The 18,880-nt window shown below is 45.9% G+C and overlaps 1 protein-coding gene and 2 non-coding genes across 3 annotated transcripts; all 3 read right to left on the bottom strand.

Annotated features, from left to right (window-relative positions):
- Window positions 1-6,731: 6,731 nt before the first annotated feature.
- Window positions 6,732-14,748, bottom strand: rps15 (ribosomal protein S15). Its single transcript, XM_033046473.1, has 4 exons — window positions 14,675-14,748; window positions 12,774-12,862; window positions 10,804-11,038; window positions 6,732-6,891 (listed from the first exon to the last, which is right to left on the bottom strand). The coding sequence occupies exons 1-4, from the start codon at window positions 14,675-14,677 to the stop codon at window positions 6,778-6,780; spliced, it is 441 nt and encodes a 146-aa protein (XP_032902364.1). The 5' UTR covers window positions 14,678-14,748; the 3' UTR covers window positions 6,732-6,777.
- On the bottom strand, window positions 8,598-8,730 carry LOC116989769. Its single transcript, XR_004416318.1, has one exon. It is a non-coding gene; the product is annotated as a small nucleolar RNA SNORA13 (small nucleolar RNA).
- Window positions 11,714-11,848, bottom strand: LOC116989770. The gene has a single exon (XR_004416319.1). It is a non-coding gene; the product is annotated as a small nucleolar RNA SNORA13 (small nucleolar RNA).
- Window positions 14,749-18,880: the final 4,132 nt, after the last annotated feature.

Below are 18,880 nucleotides of genomic sequence, written 5' to 3'. Positions count from 1 at the left end.
GATTGTGGACGCAGCCCAGACTATTACACAAGTTAACCTCCCTTCCATGGACTCCATCCACACAACGCTGCCTCGGCAAGGCCACCAGCATAATCAAGGACCATTCTCATCTCGGTCACTCCCTCTTGTCCCCTCTCCCATCAGGCAAAAGTTTTAAAGTGTGAAAACACATACCTCCAGAATTGGGAACAGTTTCTCCCAACTGTTGCCAGGCAACCGAACCATCCAATAACCAAATAGAGATATCCTAAAACCTCTGTCCCACGGTACGAGTTCATTCCAAGAGTTCTCCCAAGTTTGCCCTGATTTGCACTCGGATATTTACAGTAATGGCCACTCGTCGGTACTCGGGGCTCTCGTGGACATTTTTCCTCATGTTGAAAAATCTTCACGAGTCTTCCCGTGCTTACCTGCCATTAGCGAGTCTTCCCGAGTACCTGCTAAGAGACGTCCCCGAGCTCGGACGTGCCCTCTACGATCAATCTCCGTGCTTACCACGAGTTTGATTTTTTTTTAACTCGGGAGAGCTCTTGGAATGAACTCGTACCGTGGGACAGGGCTATAAGCCAGTGCTTCTAAAACTGGTGAATGGTTCACCCAAGGGTGAATTAAATTATTTTGGGGTGAATGAAACTGGAGAGGTGAATGAAAGGTGAATGACTTAATGTATTCAGATTTTTTTTTTCTATACTTAAAAAGGGCATTACCATTAAAGTGGTTAGTTATCTCTTATTGGCTTTAATGGCAGTGGAGCTGTAAATTTGATGTTTTTTCTCTCTCTACCTATGGTTTTCTAATTTCAAAGTAGCAGGATTTTTGCCCAAATTTACTGTAATATAACCTTTTAGGGAAGACCATGGTTTTCTGAGCTAGTTCTCCAAGAAAAAAACTGCAGTAATCAAAGCCCGAAAGGGTAGGATGGGGCTGAAGCCCAGTGTTTAGACTTTGAAATGTTTTTTTAATCATTCTAATAGTTTGATCTTCCAACCGGTAATTAAACTTTTTTTCCCTCACTCCTAGTTTTCTTTACATATTTTTAAGATGTTCAAAAAGTTAAATAAAATAAACACTTAAGAAATGAGTTAATTTATGCTTTTTGCTCATGTGACATAATAAATTATATATAAAATTATATACAAGGGAGAATAAGGCGAAAATTACCAAAAACATAAGAAAATTTAGTCGAGGGTGAATGAAATTTTGTGATAAAGAATCACGGGTGAATGACACTGAAATAGTTTAAGCAGCTCTCATGAGTAAGGCAAGGCAGCGCCTTTACCACCTCAGGCAATTGAGGAAATTCAGAGTGTCTCCGAGGATCCTCCAGTGCTTCTACTCAGCGGCTGTGGAAAGCATCTTGTCTGGAAATATTACAAATATTACAATCTGGTTTGGGAATTGCTCTGCCCAGGACAAGAAGGCTCTGCAGAGAGTAGTGCGTTCGGCCGAACGCACTATGGGAACTACACTCGTCCCCCTGCAGGAACTATACATCAGGAGGTGCATCTCCAGAGCCAATAAAATCATGGGAGACCCCTTCCACCCGTGCAACGGACTGTTCCAGCTGCTACAGTCAGGCAACCGCCTCCGTTGCTATGCTGTGAGAACGGAGAGGTTGAGAAGGAGTTTCTTCACAGAGGCCATTAGGACTGCAAACTCCTATCTCACCCGGGACTAACTTTACTGAACCACTCTACTGCTTTTTTAAAAAATTGCTGTTTTTTCCCCCTTTTTCCTTCCACCCACAATATTTAATATGTAAAAGAATATGTGATTCTGTTCCATTCTGTTTGTAGTTTGTTTGGTTGTTTTTGTTTGTTTGTCTTTTTGCACAAAGCATTGCCACTTTTCATTTCACTGCACATCTCGTATGTGTATGTGACGAATAAACTTGACTTGACTTGACGAGAAGCAATGTCCTAAGCTGCCGTCTACCTCATTGGAGAACCTCAAACTCTCTTTGATCAGACTTTACTGGACTATCTTACACAACGCTATTCCCTTTATCTTGTATCTGTCGATGGCTCAATTGTAATCATGTCGTTTTTCCCATGGACTGGATAGCACGCCACAAAAATCTTTTCACTGAACCAGGGTACATGTGACAATAAACTCATCATGGTGTAATTACTGTTGTAATAAATGTCATTACTTTGCAGTATTAAATCAAGTCTTCATTTCTTTTCAATAGACTGTCTGAATCACTCATTTAGTTGCGACTCAGCGTAAAAACAGGTTCACACCATCAATCTCCATTCACACTAGTTCCATGCTATCCCATTTTCTCATCCACTCCTTACACACTGGAGATAATTTACGGAGGCCAATTAACCTACAAACCCGCATGTCTTTGGGGCGTGGGAGGAAATCCACGTGATCACAGGGAGAATGTGCAAACTCCACAGGTAATACCCGAGGTCAGGATCAAACCAGGGTTTCTGGCACTGAGGCAGCAGCAGTATCAGTTGCGCCACTGTGTGCACATAGTCTTAAAAAATATCCATTGACTTGGCCACCATAGCCTTCTGATTCAACGAATTCCACAGATTCACCACACTAATGGGCCTGTCCCACTGTACGAGTTTGCCCAAGAGCTCTCCCGAGTTTTTAAAAAATCAAGCTCGTAAGTACGTAGAATGTACGTAGCGGGTACGTCGGAGCTCGGGACGTCTCTTAGCGGCTCGTAACGCTAACGGCAGGTACTCGGGGAAACGCGATAAGCTTGTGAAATGTTTTCAGCACTGTGAAAAATGAGAGAGCCCCGAGTACCTAAGAACGGCTATTACCGTAATTCTCCGGGTTCTAATCAGGGGAACTCGGGAGAACTCTTGAATTACCTCGTACAGTGGGACAGGCCCTTAACTAAAAAAATTCCTCCTTATCTCAGTCATAGTGATACAATGTGGAAAATGGCCCTTCAGCCCAAGTTGCCCACACCAGCCAACATGTACCAGCGACAACAAGTCCCATCTGCCCTCATTTGGTCCATATCCCTCCAAACCTGCCCTATCTATATACCTATCTGTTTCTTAAATGTTGGGATAGTCCCTGCCTCAACTACCTACTCTGGCAGCTTCTTCCATACATCAACCACCTTTTGTGTGAAGCTTTGGCTCTGTTGAACCACATGACACTGCCCAGCTCTGACCAGCTTTTGGTGCTGCCGTTTGTTAGATGCTGGGGGCAGGGGGCGCCATAAAGTGCAACTTATAGAATTTTGGAACGGATTGGAAATGGACAACACAGAGCTTCATTGACAGAAACAAGGTCCTTGCTTTATGTCAAAAGAATTTAAATTCATCAACATGAAATGTGGACTTTCTATCTCCACAGATGCTGCTTAATCTGCCATTTCCAATATGTTCTCTCACAAGTTCATGTGATAGTGGTTAGGCCATTCAGCCCATCAAGCCTACTCCACCATGCGATCATAGCTGATCTATCTCTCCCTCATAACCCCGTTCTCCTGCCTTTTCCCCATAACCCCAGACACCCATACTAATCAAGAATCTATCTCTGCCCTAAAAAGGGCAAAGACCCTTCAGGCCGGGACCCTTCTTCAGAATGAGTAGAAAAGTTAAGACAATTGATATCCCGCCGGCAGTTATAAATGAAAAAGAGAGGGTGGAAGGCCGTCCGGGGGAGTCTAAGAGGATAGATGGAGACAGAAGGGGTCATCATTGGGTGGCAAAGACTCCTTCCCATTCCAGACTGCAGAAGGGTCCCGAATTTGAAAATATGTTTGGAAATAAAGTGAAATTCTCAGTATACTCATCGTTCTTCTGAAATAATTCAGAAAAATGTCGTGTTCAGACTTAAGACTACCCCAAAAAAAAAAAACATGTCAAAACAAAAAATGAGTGCTGGAGTAACTCAGTGGGTCAGGCAGCATCCTGGAAAACATGGATAGGTGATGTTTCAGGTCATAACCCTTCGGTCTCAAGAAGGGTCCCGACCTGAAATGTCACCTGCCCATATTCTGCCTGACCTGCTGAGTTACTCCAACATTGTGTTTTTTTATGCAAGAATCCAGCATCTGCAGTTCCTTGTCTCTACTTATCAAAACAATGTGCCTATAAATGATAAGATACAAAGTGCTGGAGTAATTCGTCGGGTCAGGCAGCATCTCTGAAGACATAGGATAGGTGACGTTTCAGGTTGGGACGCTTCTTCACGAGGTGGAGGAAGTGTTAGAGATGGGAGAAGGGGTCATCACTGGCTGGTGAGGACTACTTTCCATAAAAGGTGGCAAGGCAGTAGCGATGGATGGATTCATGGTGAACATGGAACTCGTTGAGGTGGGGGCAGAGGGCTACATTAGTTCCAACTCGAAACGTCACCATCCTTTATCTCGAGAAGCTGCCTGACACACCGAGTTACTCCAACACTTTGCATCTATCTCTGGAATAAACCAGCATCTACGGTTCTTAGTTTCTGCCAGAGAGTAATGGTGGATGGTTGTTTGTCAGGTTGGAGGCCAGTGACTTGTGGGGTGCCACAGGGATCTGTGTTGGGTCCACTGTTGTTTGTCATGTACATCAAATGATCTGGATGATGGTGTGGTAAATTGGATTAGTAAGTATGCAGATGTTACTAAGATAAGTGGGGTTGTCGATAATGAAGTAGATTTTCAAAGTCTACAGAGAGATTTATGCCAGTTGGAAGAGTGGGCTGAAAGATGGCAGATGGAGTTTAACGCTGATAAGTGTGAGGTGCTACATCTTGGCAGGACAAATCAAAATAGGACGTACATGGTAAATGGTAGAGAATTGAAGAATGCAGGTGAACAGAGGGATCTGGGAATAACTGTGCACAGTTCCCTGAAAGTGGAATCTCATGTAGATAGGGTGGTAAAGAAAGCTTTTGGTGTACTGGCCTTTATAAATCAGAGCATTGAGTATAGAAGTTGAGATGTAATGTTAAAACTGTACAAGGCATTGGTGAGGCCAATTCTGGAGTATGGTGTACAATTTTGGTCGCCTAATTATAGGATGTCAACAAAATAGAGAGAGAACAGAGGAGATTTACTAGAATGTTGCCTGGGTTTCAGCAACTAAGTTACAGAGAAAGGTTGAACAAGTTAGGGCTTTATTCTTTGGAGCGCAGAAGGACTTGATAGTGGTATTTAAAATGATGAGAGGGATAGACAGAGTTGACGTGGATAAGCTTTTCCCACTGAGAGTAGGGAAGATTCAAACAAGGGGACATGACTTGAGAATTAAGGGACAGAAGTTTAGGGGTAACATGAGGGGGAACTTCTTTACTCAGAGAGTGGTAGCTGTGTGGAATGAGCTTCCAGTGAAGGTGGTGGAGGCAGGTTCGTTTTTATCATTTAAAAATAAATTGGATAGTTATATGGACGGGAAAGGAATGGAGGGTTATGGTCTGAGCGCAGGTATATGGGACTAGGGGAGAATACGTGTTCGGCACGGACTAGAAGGGCCGAGATGGCCTGTTTCCGTGCTGTAACTGTTATATGGTTATTATATGGTTATTTCTGCCAATAGATGAAACTCAGTTTTACTTTGCTGGGAAAAAAAACAAAAGTGCTGGAGGAACTCATTGGGTCAGGCAGAATCTATGGAGGGAATGGACAGATGAATTGCAGTACACTGCACTAGATAGTCATATCACTGGTCTATGAACCCTGCCAACAAACTCCTCATTCCATTTTAGAATCAAGTCACACAGAGTATATAGATGTAATTGCATGCTCTCCACAAGGTGGATTTGCCAGGCTGACATGTAAATAATTACCACCATTGGATGGGGAAAGCAATTAAGATGGGGGCAAGAAAATGCCATTTCATCCATAACTCACCACATTTACACTACTGTTCAACTCCTGCTTGCTACACATTATTGTTTCCTTCCACCATTTGGTTGTTTGCACCTGAAACACTCCTATAGTCAAGCTTTGCCAATTAAGGCTTTTATATATTAGCACTGTGGGGTGCTGAGCTCCCTATGGAAGAATACCTCATGGATTAGGGGTGCCAAAATAGCGCAGTTGGGAGAGCGTTAGACTGAAGATCTAAAGGTCCCCGATTCGATCTGAGGATTCGGCAAATCCTTTGTATTCAAGTTAGATATCAAGGGATATAGGGGGAAAAGCAGGAACAGTGAATTGATTTTGGTTGATCAGCCATGATCAAATTGAATGGCGGTGCTGGCTCGAAGGGCTGAATGGCCTACTCTTGTACCTAGTTTTGTGAGAATCTTCTTCTATGGATTTTCAAAACCATGTCAACATCACCAATTTATCAAATCAATCCCCTAATCTGTGAAGCTGGACAGAAGCAAGGATCTTAGAGCTCTAATATCATCTTTGGACAGAAGTTAGGCTGGAGACGCAAGAAAGGGCAGATGCTGAAATCTTGAGTAAAACACAAAGCGCTTGAGGAACTCAGCGGGTCCAGCAGCATCTGGGGAGGAAACATGTCTCGGTCCGGGATCCTTCCTCAGAGTCTGGCTGTAGACCAAGGGCAAAACTCAGATCTTGTAAAAGGTAAAGCTTAAATATCAATCCAGGGTTGTCCAGTGTGATGATGTGTTTCAGAAGAATCAGACTTGATGGGCTCAAGAAGGCTTTGGAAAGAATGAAAATTAATGCAAGCATTTAAATCACATGCACTAAACCTATTTCCTCAAAGTCTTCGTGTTCAACCGCAGTTATTATCGAAATGGGAGAATAAAACAAGTCTTTGAAAAATAAAAGATTCCAAACCAAATTGTACTGGAATGAGTTTTATTTACACAACATTTCCATGATAGACACTACTTCAGAGGGATGAATCTGGAGGAGTGAGTGGCACCAATACCAGGTCTACCGTGCTTGACAGGTTTGTAGGTGATAGAGAACTCTCCAAGATAGTGGCCGATCATTTCAGGCTGAAAGAAACAAAAACCGACAATTAACTGAATACATAATTGCACACATAAACTAACATACCAGATGGCAGGGAGTATTCAAAGATGCAGCTGGACTAACAACCATCAGTCAGATCAATCCCTTTTGGCAGACAATTCAATATTAAGATAGCAATGCCACACACCAAAGGGTTGTTTGTATCCAGTGAATGTTCCAAAACCCAATATAAACATTGGGAACTGTTCGCCAACTTTCGGAGAGAATACCAGATGATTTCTTATCCTTAAATCAACTGTGATGTTTACTTATATAAAAAAAACACGTTGGCACGATCTTGCTGTGTTGGACTTAGGGAGAAGCAGTAATTCTAAAGGAAAATACAGCACATGTTGGATACTTAGGTCAGTCAACATCTGTAGGGGGAACAAATTCTGATGAAAAGTCAACCATGTGAAATACTATCTCTCTCCTCTCTCCAAAGACTTGAATATTTTCCAATAGAATTAATGCAAAAACATTGTTTTTTGTATGCAAAATTGAAAATACCACAAATGTACTTTATGCTTCTTCAGTTTTTGAATTGAATTGAATTGAATGCCTTTATTGTCAAGAGACCGCTTAATTAGTTTAGAGATAGTACGGAAACAGGCCCTTCAGCCCACCAAATCTGCGTTGACCAGCGATCCCCGTACACGAACACTATCCTACACTTAAGAACAATTTACATTTTTTACCAAAGCCAATCAACCTAGTGTGGGAGGAAACTGGAAAATCCATGTGGTCTGGGGGAACGTACAAACTCCACAGACAGCACCTGCAATCAGGATCGAACACGGGTCACTGGCGCTGTAAGACTATAATTCTATCGCTGCACCACTGCGCCCCTAGCTCATTACTACGTTTGTGAATACAGGAATCTTGAAAGAATTGCATCATCACTGCAGAAAATATTTTTCATCTAATCAACAACCTGTGGACAAGATTGCTTTCAACTTTGATATATTGTAAACCGTAAGGGAGTGCAAAGATCATTCCCCAGTAAATGATATTGCCCTCCAGGGCCCCAGGGTGCTGATCCACAGAATCTGCCGTAGAGGGTTCCGTTGACACCATGTATTAATATTGAAAATCTAAAACGAGAGCCCCACACTTCACGCTGCAGAAAGATCACCACAGCCCGAATCTCCGTGCTATTTACAAAATGCCAAACATCCAGGTGTCAACTTCTCTACATCGGCAAGACCAAGCGCAGGCTCAACGATCGTTTCGCTGAACACATCCGCTCAGTCCGCCTTAACCAAGCTGATCTCCCAGTGCCTCAGCACTTCAACTCCCCCTCCCATTCCCAATCTGACCTTTCTGTCCTGTGCCTCCTCCATTGTCAGAGTGAGGACCAGCACAAATTGTAAGAACAGTACCTCATATTTTGCTTGGGTAGTTTACACTCCAACAGTATGAACATTGACTTCTCTAACTACAGGTAGCCCTTGCTTTCTCTCTCCATCCCCTCCACCTTCCCAGTTCTCCCACTAGTCTTACCGTCTCCGCCTACATTCCTTCTCTGTCCTGCCCCTCTCCCGACATCAGTCTGAAGAAGGATCTCGTCCCGAAACGTCGTCAATTCCTTCTCTACACAGAAGCTGCCTCACCCGCTGAGTTACTCCAGCATTTTGTGTCTACCTTTGATTTTACTAACATCTGCAGTTCTTTCATACACATTCTGGTTAACTGTGTTTCAGCTGAATCACAATATACTGACGTACAACAACATCAGAATAGCTGGAACAGCTGAAATTATTTTATGCCTTTTTTGACACCACACTTAGCTATAAGAATTAAGCGGGCAACACAAAAAGGCAACACCCTCTTCCCATCACCTGTTTCTGCTACAAAGCAGTTCTTGAAACCTACTTAATCTTTTTAACATAGTTCAGTCGCTAACAAAAGAGCCACTTTAGCCATTTTACAGTCTAAACAAACGCAAAGGTTTTTTTTCTGTACGAGTCAGCAAATCAGGACAAAACATAGGGTCAGAGTAGATGAATCCACCACTCACCCACCTTCGCTTCTCTGATCCAATGCCTTGATATGTTAACCCTTAGGGAAAAGTTGACAGGAATATGGAACGGGTGAAAAGATTGGTGCAAGTGGGCATTTGAGGTGGGAATGGACTCTGTGGGACACTGGTCCTTTCTCAAGTTGCATACCCCAATGACAACCAAAAACAGAAATATTATATTTTAGCATTTTTTTGAAGAAGTTAAAAATATCAACATTGTGACTTAATCCGAAACAACATTAACACTTTATCACAGGGGCTATTTCTCTCATCCCACTGGCAAATGCCTCCACAAGATTGTAAATTGGGATAGTCCTATTTTACCGATTGTAACCTTCCTATGGAATTTTGGTCATTTCAACAATAATTTTCTTTCTGTAGCACTCAGTTGTAGGAGAAAGCACGGTGTTAAAATGCTGAATCGCACGCCATCATTAAATGAGGACCCTGAACTACCAGGCCACTATTCAATGTTATTATGGAATCAACTGCAGTTCAATAATTGATACAGACTATAAGGTTTGGGATCGGGTTTATGAGAGAAGCAATACATTTCAAATTGCAGCTACAATGTCCTCCATAATGTTTGGGACAAAGACCCATCATTTATTTATTTGCCCACCCTCTACCTACAGTTCAGCCCCCCACCCCACCAAGTCCTAGCAACATCCTCATAAATCTGTGCACTCTTTCCAGCTTAACAACATTCCTCCTACATCAGAGTGGCCAAAATGAAACACATTAAGAGGGAGTTAGATGTGGCCCTTGTGGCTAAAGGGATCAGGGGGTATGGAGAGAAGGCAGGTACAGGATACTGAGCGGGATGATCAGCCATGATCATATTGAATGGCGATGCAGGCTCGAAGGGCCAAACGGCCTACTCCTGCACCCATTTTCTATGTATCTACAATATTCCAAATAATTCCATCTTAAATTTAACTTCACCTCAACACATTACTGCAGATTCCACCCCCATTTCATAAACTAGCGGCAAGAAACTAAAATGTACCACATTGTTGATCAAGATTGAAAAGTAATTTCACCATTTAAAATCCATGAATTCTGATGCCATCAGAATCAGTAAGCCGCTTATAAAATGTGTAGGAAGTAACTACAAGTGCTGGTTTATATCGAAGATGGACACAAAACGCTGTAGTAACTCGGCGAGTCACTCTGTTCCCTATTGGTACCAATGAAGAGTACCAAAATATAACGGCCGAAGAAGACCTTGTACCTTCCGAAGAGTCCACCAGGGACTATACTGGAAGCTGGACAATTTTTCTTATATTGGACAATTTTTACATTTATCAAGCCAATTAACCTACAAACCTGTACGTCTTTGGAATGTGAGAAGAAACCGAAGGTCTCGGAGAAAACCCATACCGGTCACGGGGAGAATGTAAAACTCCGTAGACAGCGGCCGTAGTCAAGATCGAACCCGGGTCTCCGGCTCTGCCATTTGCTGGAAGGCAGCAACTCTACTGCTGCGCCACCGTGACTGCGATTGAGCCCGGGTGTCTTGCGCTGTAAAGACAGCGACTCTACCACTACTCCACTGTGCCGTCTCATATACATGGGGACAACAGGCTGGTTTTCTACTGTATTTGAATACTGCAAAGTTAATGCGACTCTAACTCATACCAAGGTGATGCCAAAGCCTTGCCATGCTCACGTAAAGCAATCGAGTAATAATGCAAGATAGACAAAAATGCTGGAGAAACTCAGCGGGTGAGGCAGCATCTATGGACCCTTCTTCAGATTGATGTGGGGGTGGGAAGAAGAAAGGAAGAGGCGGAGACAGTGGGCTGTGGGAAAGCTGGGATGAGGGAGTAATAATGCAAGATAATTGATGTCAAAGGGAACTTCCATTTACCTTGATTTCAACCTGGTTGAAGGTTTTGCCGTTGTACACACCGACCATGCTGCCGACCATCTCCGGAAGGATCACCATGTCACGAAGATGTGTCTTCACCACCTCGGGTTTCTCCATTGGCGGAGCTTCCTTCTTGGCCTTGCGCAGCCGTTTGAGGAGGGACTGCTGTTTGCGGCGCAGACCCCTGTTCACACGCCTCCGCTGCCGAGCACAATACAACTGCATCAACTGTTCACTGAAAGCCAAAAGAAAACGTTGCACTTCACTTTATAGTCACATCAACCGGGGAAACTAATCTTATTTAGTTTAGTTTAGAGATACAGTGTGGAGAAAGGCTCTTCGGCCCACCCTGTCTGTGCCGACCAGCGATCCCCGCGGGCTTACACTATCCTACACGAGGGACAATTTACAATTTTACCGAAGCCAATTAACCCACAACCTGTACTTCTTTGGAAAGTGGGTGGAAAACCCACGCGGTCACAGGGAGAACGTACAAACTCCGCACAGACAGGACCTGTAGTCAGGATCAAACCAGGGTGTCTGGCACTGTCAGGCTATAATATACCGCTGCGCCACCGTGCTGCCCCTAGTTGAATACTATTCTGAAAGAGGAATTTTGAAAGAATTGTTTATCTGTGCAGAAAATATTTTTAATCTAATCAACAACCTGTGCACAATAGATTGCTTTCAGCTTTGATATGTTGTATACTGTAACAGAGTGCAAAGATCCTTCCCCAGTAATGAAATTGCCCTTCAGAGGACCCAGGGTTCCACAGAATCTGCTGTAGAGGGTTCCTGTTGACACGGTTGAGCACCAAACATTAACATTGGAAATCTAAAACGAAAGCCCCGCACTCCACGCTGCATAAAGATCACCACAGTCCGAATCTCAATGCAATTTACTGGTTACCTGTGTTTCAGCCGAATCACATTATACTGACGTACAACAACATCAGAATGGCTGGAACAGCTGAAATTATTTTATGCCTTTTTTGACACCACACTTAGCTATAATAAAGAATTAAGCGGGCAACACAAAAAGGCAACACCCTCTTCCCATCACCTGCTTCTGCTACAAAGCAGTTCTTGAAAAATACTTAAATTTTCTTAACATAGTTCAGTCGCTAACTAAGTTAGCCATTTTACAGTCTAAACAAATGCAAAGTATCTTTTTTGGGTCACGTATATCCACATAAAGAGTGGTGGATATTCTGAACAAATTGCTAGAGGAAGGGGTAGAGGGGCAATGTTTAAAATACATTTGTAAAGGTTTGTGGGTTGGAAAGGTTAGAGGGATATGAACCAAAAGCGTGCAAGAGAAACTAGCTCAACCTGAAGGTCAGGAATGTGCAGAAGGGCCTGTTTCCATCCATATGAGATATATTCTCAGAATGAAGCTAGAATGTGACGATATGGCAGTATTCAATGCAAGGATACATTCTTAAGGCTGATCAACAAGGTGAACAAGTCTGCGCCGACCAACGATCTACGTACACTAGCACTAGGGACAACTTACAATTTTTACCGAAGCCAATTACCCTACAAACCTGTACGTCTTTGGAATGTGGGAGGAAACCGGAGCACCCAGAGAAAACCCACGCAGGTCACAGGCAGAACATACAAAGTCCATACAGACAGCACCCATAGTCAGGATCGAACCCAGTTCTGTGACGCTGCAAGGCTGCAACTCTACCACTGCGCCATGTGCTGCCCATCTAGGTTATAAATTGTGATGTCTGCCACTAACTCGCCACTATGCTGCCCTGCCAGTGTGGAAAATTAGGCCTGGGTGAAATTCCCACCTCAGAAATTTTGAAAATATTTTGATTTGCACAAAGCCCAGAAAACATAGTTAGCATTAAGCAGTACTTCTGAGGAAGGGGAAATTAAAAACTGAAAACATGGCAAGCCCACAGAATATTCATTAATATAAATGGCATACAATAATTATTTAGCATAGTGAAACTTACTAGGACATATCAAGGAGCTGATCCAGGTCCACACCTCTGTAGGTGAATTTCCTGAATGTCCTTTTCTTCTTCTGTTCTACAGGGTCAGCCTAAGTTTTAAAAAGCACACAGCGAGTTGCAAAATATATTACGAAAACCTTTCCAGTTCACAATACAATATTGCGTTAAAAAAATACATCTTAAAAACCACACCTCCCCCCACCCCACCACCATTTTAACAAGTCCTCATATCATTGGTTTTACGATTTCTGAGCGGTTCTCAGCGTTCTAACGTTTCTTAAAAAGGCACACATGGAACTGGTTTTAAAAATAAAACTACAAAGTTCGAATTCTTCTTCAGGCTGATTATACAGTGCCCTCCATAATGGTTGGGTCAAAGACCCGTCATTTATTTATTTGCCTCTGTACTCCACAATTTGCGATTTGTAATTGAAAAAAAATCACATGTGGTTAAAGTGCACATTGTCAGATTTTATGAAAGGGTATTTTTTATACATTTAGGTTTCGCCATATAGAAATTACAGATGGGGCGGAACCGGTGCAGCGCGGGTCAGTGACTCTGGGTGGGCGGAGGGACCAGACTGTCCCCTCCTCTGGTGGCTGTACAGCGCTGACCCCGGGGGGAGAGTTGGGGCTGTCTCAAGGGGTGGAGGGGAAAGGGTAACATGGGAAAAAGAGGTTTTACTTAAAAATGGACCAATTTTGGCGGTTTTTAACAGGTAATAAAGTATGCGTTTTGTGTGTTAAGTGTATGCCGGAGGCTGCCGTGTCCTCCAGGATTGAGCTGCTCCGTGCATCACGCCCTTTGACCCGATAACCTCACCTGCACCGCCCCCCCCATAGGTGGAAGGAGACGGGAAGCAAAAAGTGGCACGATAACAGGTAACATGTGTGCACACCAGGATAGGGGTGGAGGGGAAAGGGTAGCATGGGAAAGAGAAGAGGTATTTTACTTAAAATGGAAGAATTCTCTGTACATGTGATATCTGATCATATTCCATATCCCATACATATCCAGCACTTTTGTGTCTTTAAAAAAAAAATTCCTAGCACTGGGTTGTAAGCAACCCAAGCAGAATATAAAGAGCCATTCCTCCAGTTAGCGTGTGGCCCCACTATGGCAATGGAGGTGCTCAGTAGGACTCTCCACAGCTCCCGTTTGTTGGCTCGCCCCATCCCCCCCCCCCCCACAATTTCCCCTTCTCCCTCTTCACCGGCTCCGCTATCCAAGTGTGTCCCTCACTCCCCCTCCATGCCCCTCTTCCCCACCCGTTGTGTCCCGCCACCCTGTCCCCACTGCACCCCCCCCCCCCACCCCACAATGTCTCTCCCCACCCCCATCACCCCCAGGGGCCCCGCCACCCTGCCCCCACCCCACAATGTCTCTCCCCACCCCCAGGGGGCCCCGCCACACTGCCCCCCACCCACCCACAATGTCTCTCCCCACCCCCATCACCCCCAGGGGCCCCGCCACCCTGCCCCCACCCCACAATGTCTGTCTCTCCCCACCCCCATCACCCCCAGGGGCCCCGCCACCCTGCCCCCATCACCCACAGGGGGCCCCGCCACCCTGCCCCCATCACCCCCCACAATGTCTCTCCCCACCCCCATCACCCCCAGGGGGCCCCGCCACCCCACCCCCAGCCACCCTGCCCGGGCTCCTTGTCCCCCCTGTCTGACCGCCTGTCCCCCGCCTCCTGTGTCCTTTGCTCCATGTCTCCCCTCTCCCTCTCCCCCAGCCGCCGTCCCTCAGCCATTCCCTGGCTATTTCCCCACAATATCCGCCCGCAGCGCCACTGTGTGCCGGGCGCGGGTGATCCCGGGCTGCGGGGAGGTTCCCGGCCGCAGGATGGCGGCGGATGGCGATGGATGCCCCCGCGCCGCCCGAACCGCTCACCCACCATGGTTGCCGCCGTCGCCGGAAAAGGTCCGCCTCACTTCCGGCTCGCCAGATATCGCGGGACTTCCGCCCTCCGGTGGAGGCGCATGCGTGCTGGGAGCAGCAGAGCTCAGCTCCATGTGAAGGGCAGAGGATGGACAATGCTGGCATTGCATGCATGCAAACATCATGGGGACAACTGCAGCTGCACATCCAAACATGCAGCAAAAGCAAAAAGTCGGGACACCAGCAAATGCATCCAAACATTAGGTCATAAAATTAATGGACATAAGAGCAAGTGCATATATGTATATGCACATCCAAACATGCAGCAATTAAAAAAATATGGGCACACAAGCGAATGCAGATGAGTGACCAAACATGCAGCAATAAAATTTAATCAGGACATGTGCAGCTGCAAATTCATATCCAAACATGCTGCAATAAAATTAAAGCGGACACCAACAAATGCATATGCACAACCAAATATAGAGATGACTCGATGGTCAGAAGAATTTGCAGATGCTGGTTTAAGCCGAAGATAGACACAAAAAGCTGGAGTAACTCAGCGGGACAGGCAGCATCTCTGGAGAGAAGGAATGGGTGACGTTTCAGGTCGAGACCCTTCTTCAGACCAAAGCTCTAAGATCTTTGCTTCGGACTGGTTAGGGATAAAGGAAACAAGAGATATAAACAGTGATGTGGAGAGATAAAGAACAATGAATGAAAGATATGCAAAAAAAGTAACAATGATAAATAAAACAGGCCATTGTTAGCTGTTTGTAGGGTGCAAATGAGAAGCTAGTGCGACTTGGATGGGGGACGAGGAATAGAGAGAGAGGGAATGCCAGGGCTACCTGAAGTGGAGAGAAATCAATATTCATACCACTGAGCTGCAAGCTGCCCAAGCGAAATATGAGACGCCGTTCCCCCGATTTGCGTTTAACCTCACTCTGACAATGGAGGAGAGCTAGGACAGAAAGGTCCTTGTAGGAATGGGAAGGAGAATTAAAGTGTCCAGCAACCAGGAGATCAGGTTGGTTCAGGCATGCTGAGCGAAGGTGTACCGCGAAACGATCGCCCAGTCTGCGTTTGGTCTCGCCGATGTATCAGAGTCCACATCTTGAACAACGGATACAGTGGATGAGGTTGGAGGAGGTGCAAGTGAACGTCTGCCTAACCTGAAAGGATTTTCGGGGTCCCTGGACAGAGTCGAGGGAGGAGGTATAGCGACAGGTGTTGCATCTTCTGCGGTTGCAGAGGAAGGTACCTGGGGAGGGGTGGTTTGGGATGAGTTAACCAGGGAGTTGCGTATGGGAACAGTCTCTGCGGAAGGCGGAAAAGGGTGGAGATGGGAAAATGTGGCTAGTGGTGGGATCCCGTTGGAGGTGGTGGAAATTTCAGAGGATTATGTGTTGTATGCAATGGCTGATGGGGTGGAAGGTAAGGACTAGGGGGAGGGGGAGCAAAGGCAGAGCTGCAGGGTAACAAGGAGACACGAGTGAGGACCTCATCTGTGATGGGAGAGAGGAAGCCCCATTTCCTAAATAATGGGGACATCTCAGGTCCTACTATGGAGCACCTCATCTTGGGCACAGATAAGGGGTGGACTGAGGAATTGGAAACATAGAAAATAGGTGCAGGAGTAGGCCATTCGAGCCAGCACCACCATTCAATATCATCATGACTGATCATCCAAAATCAGTATCCTGTTCTGGCTTTTCCCCCAATATCCCTTGATTCTCTTAGCCCTAAAAGCCAAATATAACTCTCTCTTGAACACATCCAGTGAATTGGCCTCCACTGCCTTCTGTGGCAGAGAATTCCACAGATTCACAACTCCCTGGGTGAAAAGGTTTTTCTTCATCTCAAGTAGGGGATTCAATTTTTCCACTCCCCTTACCTATTCCAGCCTTTCCCCCTCTGAATGAACAGACCTCCGCTAACTCTGGAGCAACCCCAACATTATCATAAAACTCGCCGACAAGGGAGGTGCTGTGGTAGTCTGGCTTGCTGATCTCCACCGAGTTGAGGCGAGGTGACAACTCTCAGACACCTCCTCGAATGGGGGCGCCGTCGAGTATGGCTGCCCAGTTTGTAGCTGTCCGTCTTTTCAGCCTTTTAAAAAAAAAATAGTATGTTGAAAAGTTTTGTTTTGGAGATCTAGTCTTTTTATGTGGTGGGGGGGGGGGGGGGGGGGGCAGATGCAATGAGACCTGGATGTCATGGTACACCAGTCATTGAAAGTAGGCATGCAGGTGCAGCAGCAAGTGAAGAAAGCGAATGGTATGTTAGCATTCATAGCAAAAGGATTTGAGTATAGGAGCAGGGAGGTTCTACTGCAGTTGTACCAGTAGAAACCACACCTGGAGTATTGCGTACAGTTTTGGTCTCCAAATCTGGGGAAAGACATTCTTGCCACAGAGGGAGTACAGAGAAGGTTCACCAGACTGATTCCTGGAATGTCAGGACTTTCATATGAAGAAAGACTGGATAGACTCGGCTTGTACTCGCTATAATTTAGAAGATTGAGGAGGGATCTTATAGAAACTTACAAAATTCTTAAGGGGTTGGACAGGCTAGATGCAGGAAGATTGTTCCCGATGTTGGGGAAGTCCAGGACAAGGGGACATTTTTCACACAGAGAGTGGTGAATCTCTGGAATTCTCTGCCACAGAAGGTAGTTGAGGCCAGTTAATTGGCTGTATTTAAGAGGGAGTTAGATGTGGCCCTTGTGGCTGAAGGGATCAGGGGGTATGGAGAGAAGGCAGGTACATGATACTGAGTTGGATGATCAGCCATGATCATATTGAATGGCGGTGCAGGCTCGAAGGGCCGAATGGCCTACTCCTGCACCTATTTTCTATGTTTCCACATCGATGTCGAGCGCCTTCAATCTCTCTTGCAGACATCCTTGTCACGTAGCTGGGGGCGGCCGATGGTTCTCCTCCCAGATGTCAGCTCTTCATAGAGGATGTCTTTTGGAATACGGCCATCCTCCATGCTGTGGACATGACCTAGCCACCGCAGTCTGCGCTGCCTGAGGAGAGTGTACATACTGGGAAGGCCAGCGCGAGACAGGATCTCGGCGTTGGACACTCTGTCTTGCCAGGATATGCACAGGATATGGTGGATGCTTCTCAGGTGGAAGGTGTTGAGTCTTCTCTCCTGCCTGGCATATGTAGCCCATGTCTCACTGCCGTACAGCTGCGTGCTGATGACTCAGGAGGTTGATAGGTTCTTGATTAGAGGGCATCAAGGTTATGGGGAGAAGGCAGGAGAATGGGGTTGAGAGGGTAAAATAGATCAGGTATGATTGAGTGGCGGAGAACCCGATGGGCCGAATGGCCTAATTCTGCTCCTATGACATGGATATAATCTATATTACTAAAAGTCTGTTCTTGACCGGTTTTGGCCATCTGTGCTGCGATTTCCGAGAGAACGCCGCCACCTACGGCCGTCATTTTTGGCCACCTCGCTCAGAGCCCCCCTCCGCCGCATGTGTGCCGAGGATTTTTCCCGTTTATGAAAAATGACAGAGATATTAATGTTTTTACAAAATTCTCCATTCTCTCTGCTGCCCCTGCTGGAGGGAGGGGGAGGGACTATAAAACCAGGAAGTGGTGTGCCTCAATCAGTCTCTGCAAGTGGTGTGCCTCAATCAGTCTCTGCAAGTGGTGTGCCTCAATCAGAGCTCTGAATGACACTGAACAAATGTCTCCACAGCTGTGAGTACCCATAATGTGGTTTGAAAATGAAAATATGGTTAGTTTGAGGAAAAAAGCACTGCCTGCAAATGGTTGTTTGGGGGGTTTGGGTTGAAGTAAAAAGGAACCCTCTCTCTCTCCCTATCCCTTTCTCTCTCTCTCTCCCCCGTTGTCTCTCTCCCTATCCCTTTCTCTCTCTCTCTCCCCCGTTGTCTCTCTCCCTTTCTCTCTCTCTCTCTCCCCTCTCTCCCCACCTCTCTCTCCCCACACCCCCCCCTCTCCCCATCACCCCCCCTCTCCTCCCGCCCCTCTCCTCTCCCCTCCCCTCCGCTCCCCTCTTCCTCCCCTTTCCTCTCTCCTCTCCCCCTCTCCACCCCCCCTCTTCTCTCTCCCCCTCTCCTCTCCCACCCCCTCTCCTCTGCCTCCTCCCCCCTCCCCCCCCCTCCCCTTCCTCCCCCTCTCCCCTTCCTCCCCCTCTCCCCTTCCTCGCCATCTCCCCTCCCCCCCTCTCCTCTCCCCCC

Source organism: Amblyraja radiata, chromosome 29 (genome assembly GCF_010909765.2).
Source record: "Amblyraja radiata isolate CabotCenter1 chromosome 29, sAmbRad1.1.pri, whole genome shotgun sequence".
Taxonomy (NCBI): domain Eukaryota; kingdom Metazoa; phylum Chordata; class Chondrichthyes; order Rajiformes; family Rajidae; genus Amblyraja; species Amblyraja radiata.
Note: the sequence above shows the minus strand (reverse complement) of the source record. Positions and strands in the feature narration are given on the sequence as shown.

Excerpts from the sequence above, each read along its gene's own strand:
- rps15 (XM_033046473.1), bottom strand. Across the intron at positions 11,039-12,773 it reads CAGCTCCTTGATATGTCCTA|TGAACAGTTGATGCAGTTGT; the intron begins GTAAGTTTCACT and ends TTTGGCTTTCAG. Across the intron at positions 6,892-10,803 it reads TCAACCAGGTTGAAATCAAG|CCTGAAATGATCGGCCACTA; the intron begins GTAAATGGAAGT and ends TGTTTCTTTCAG.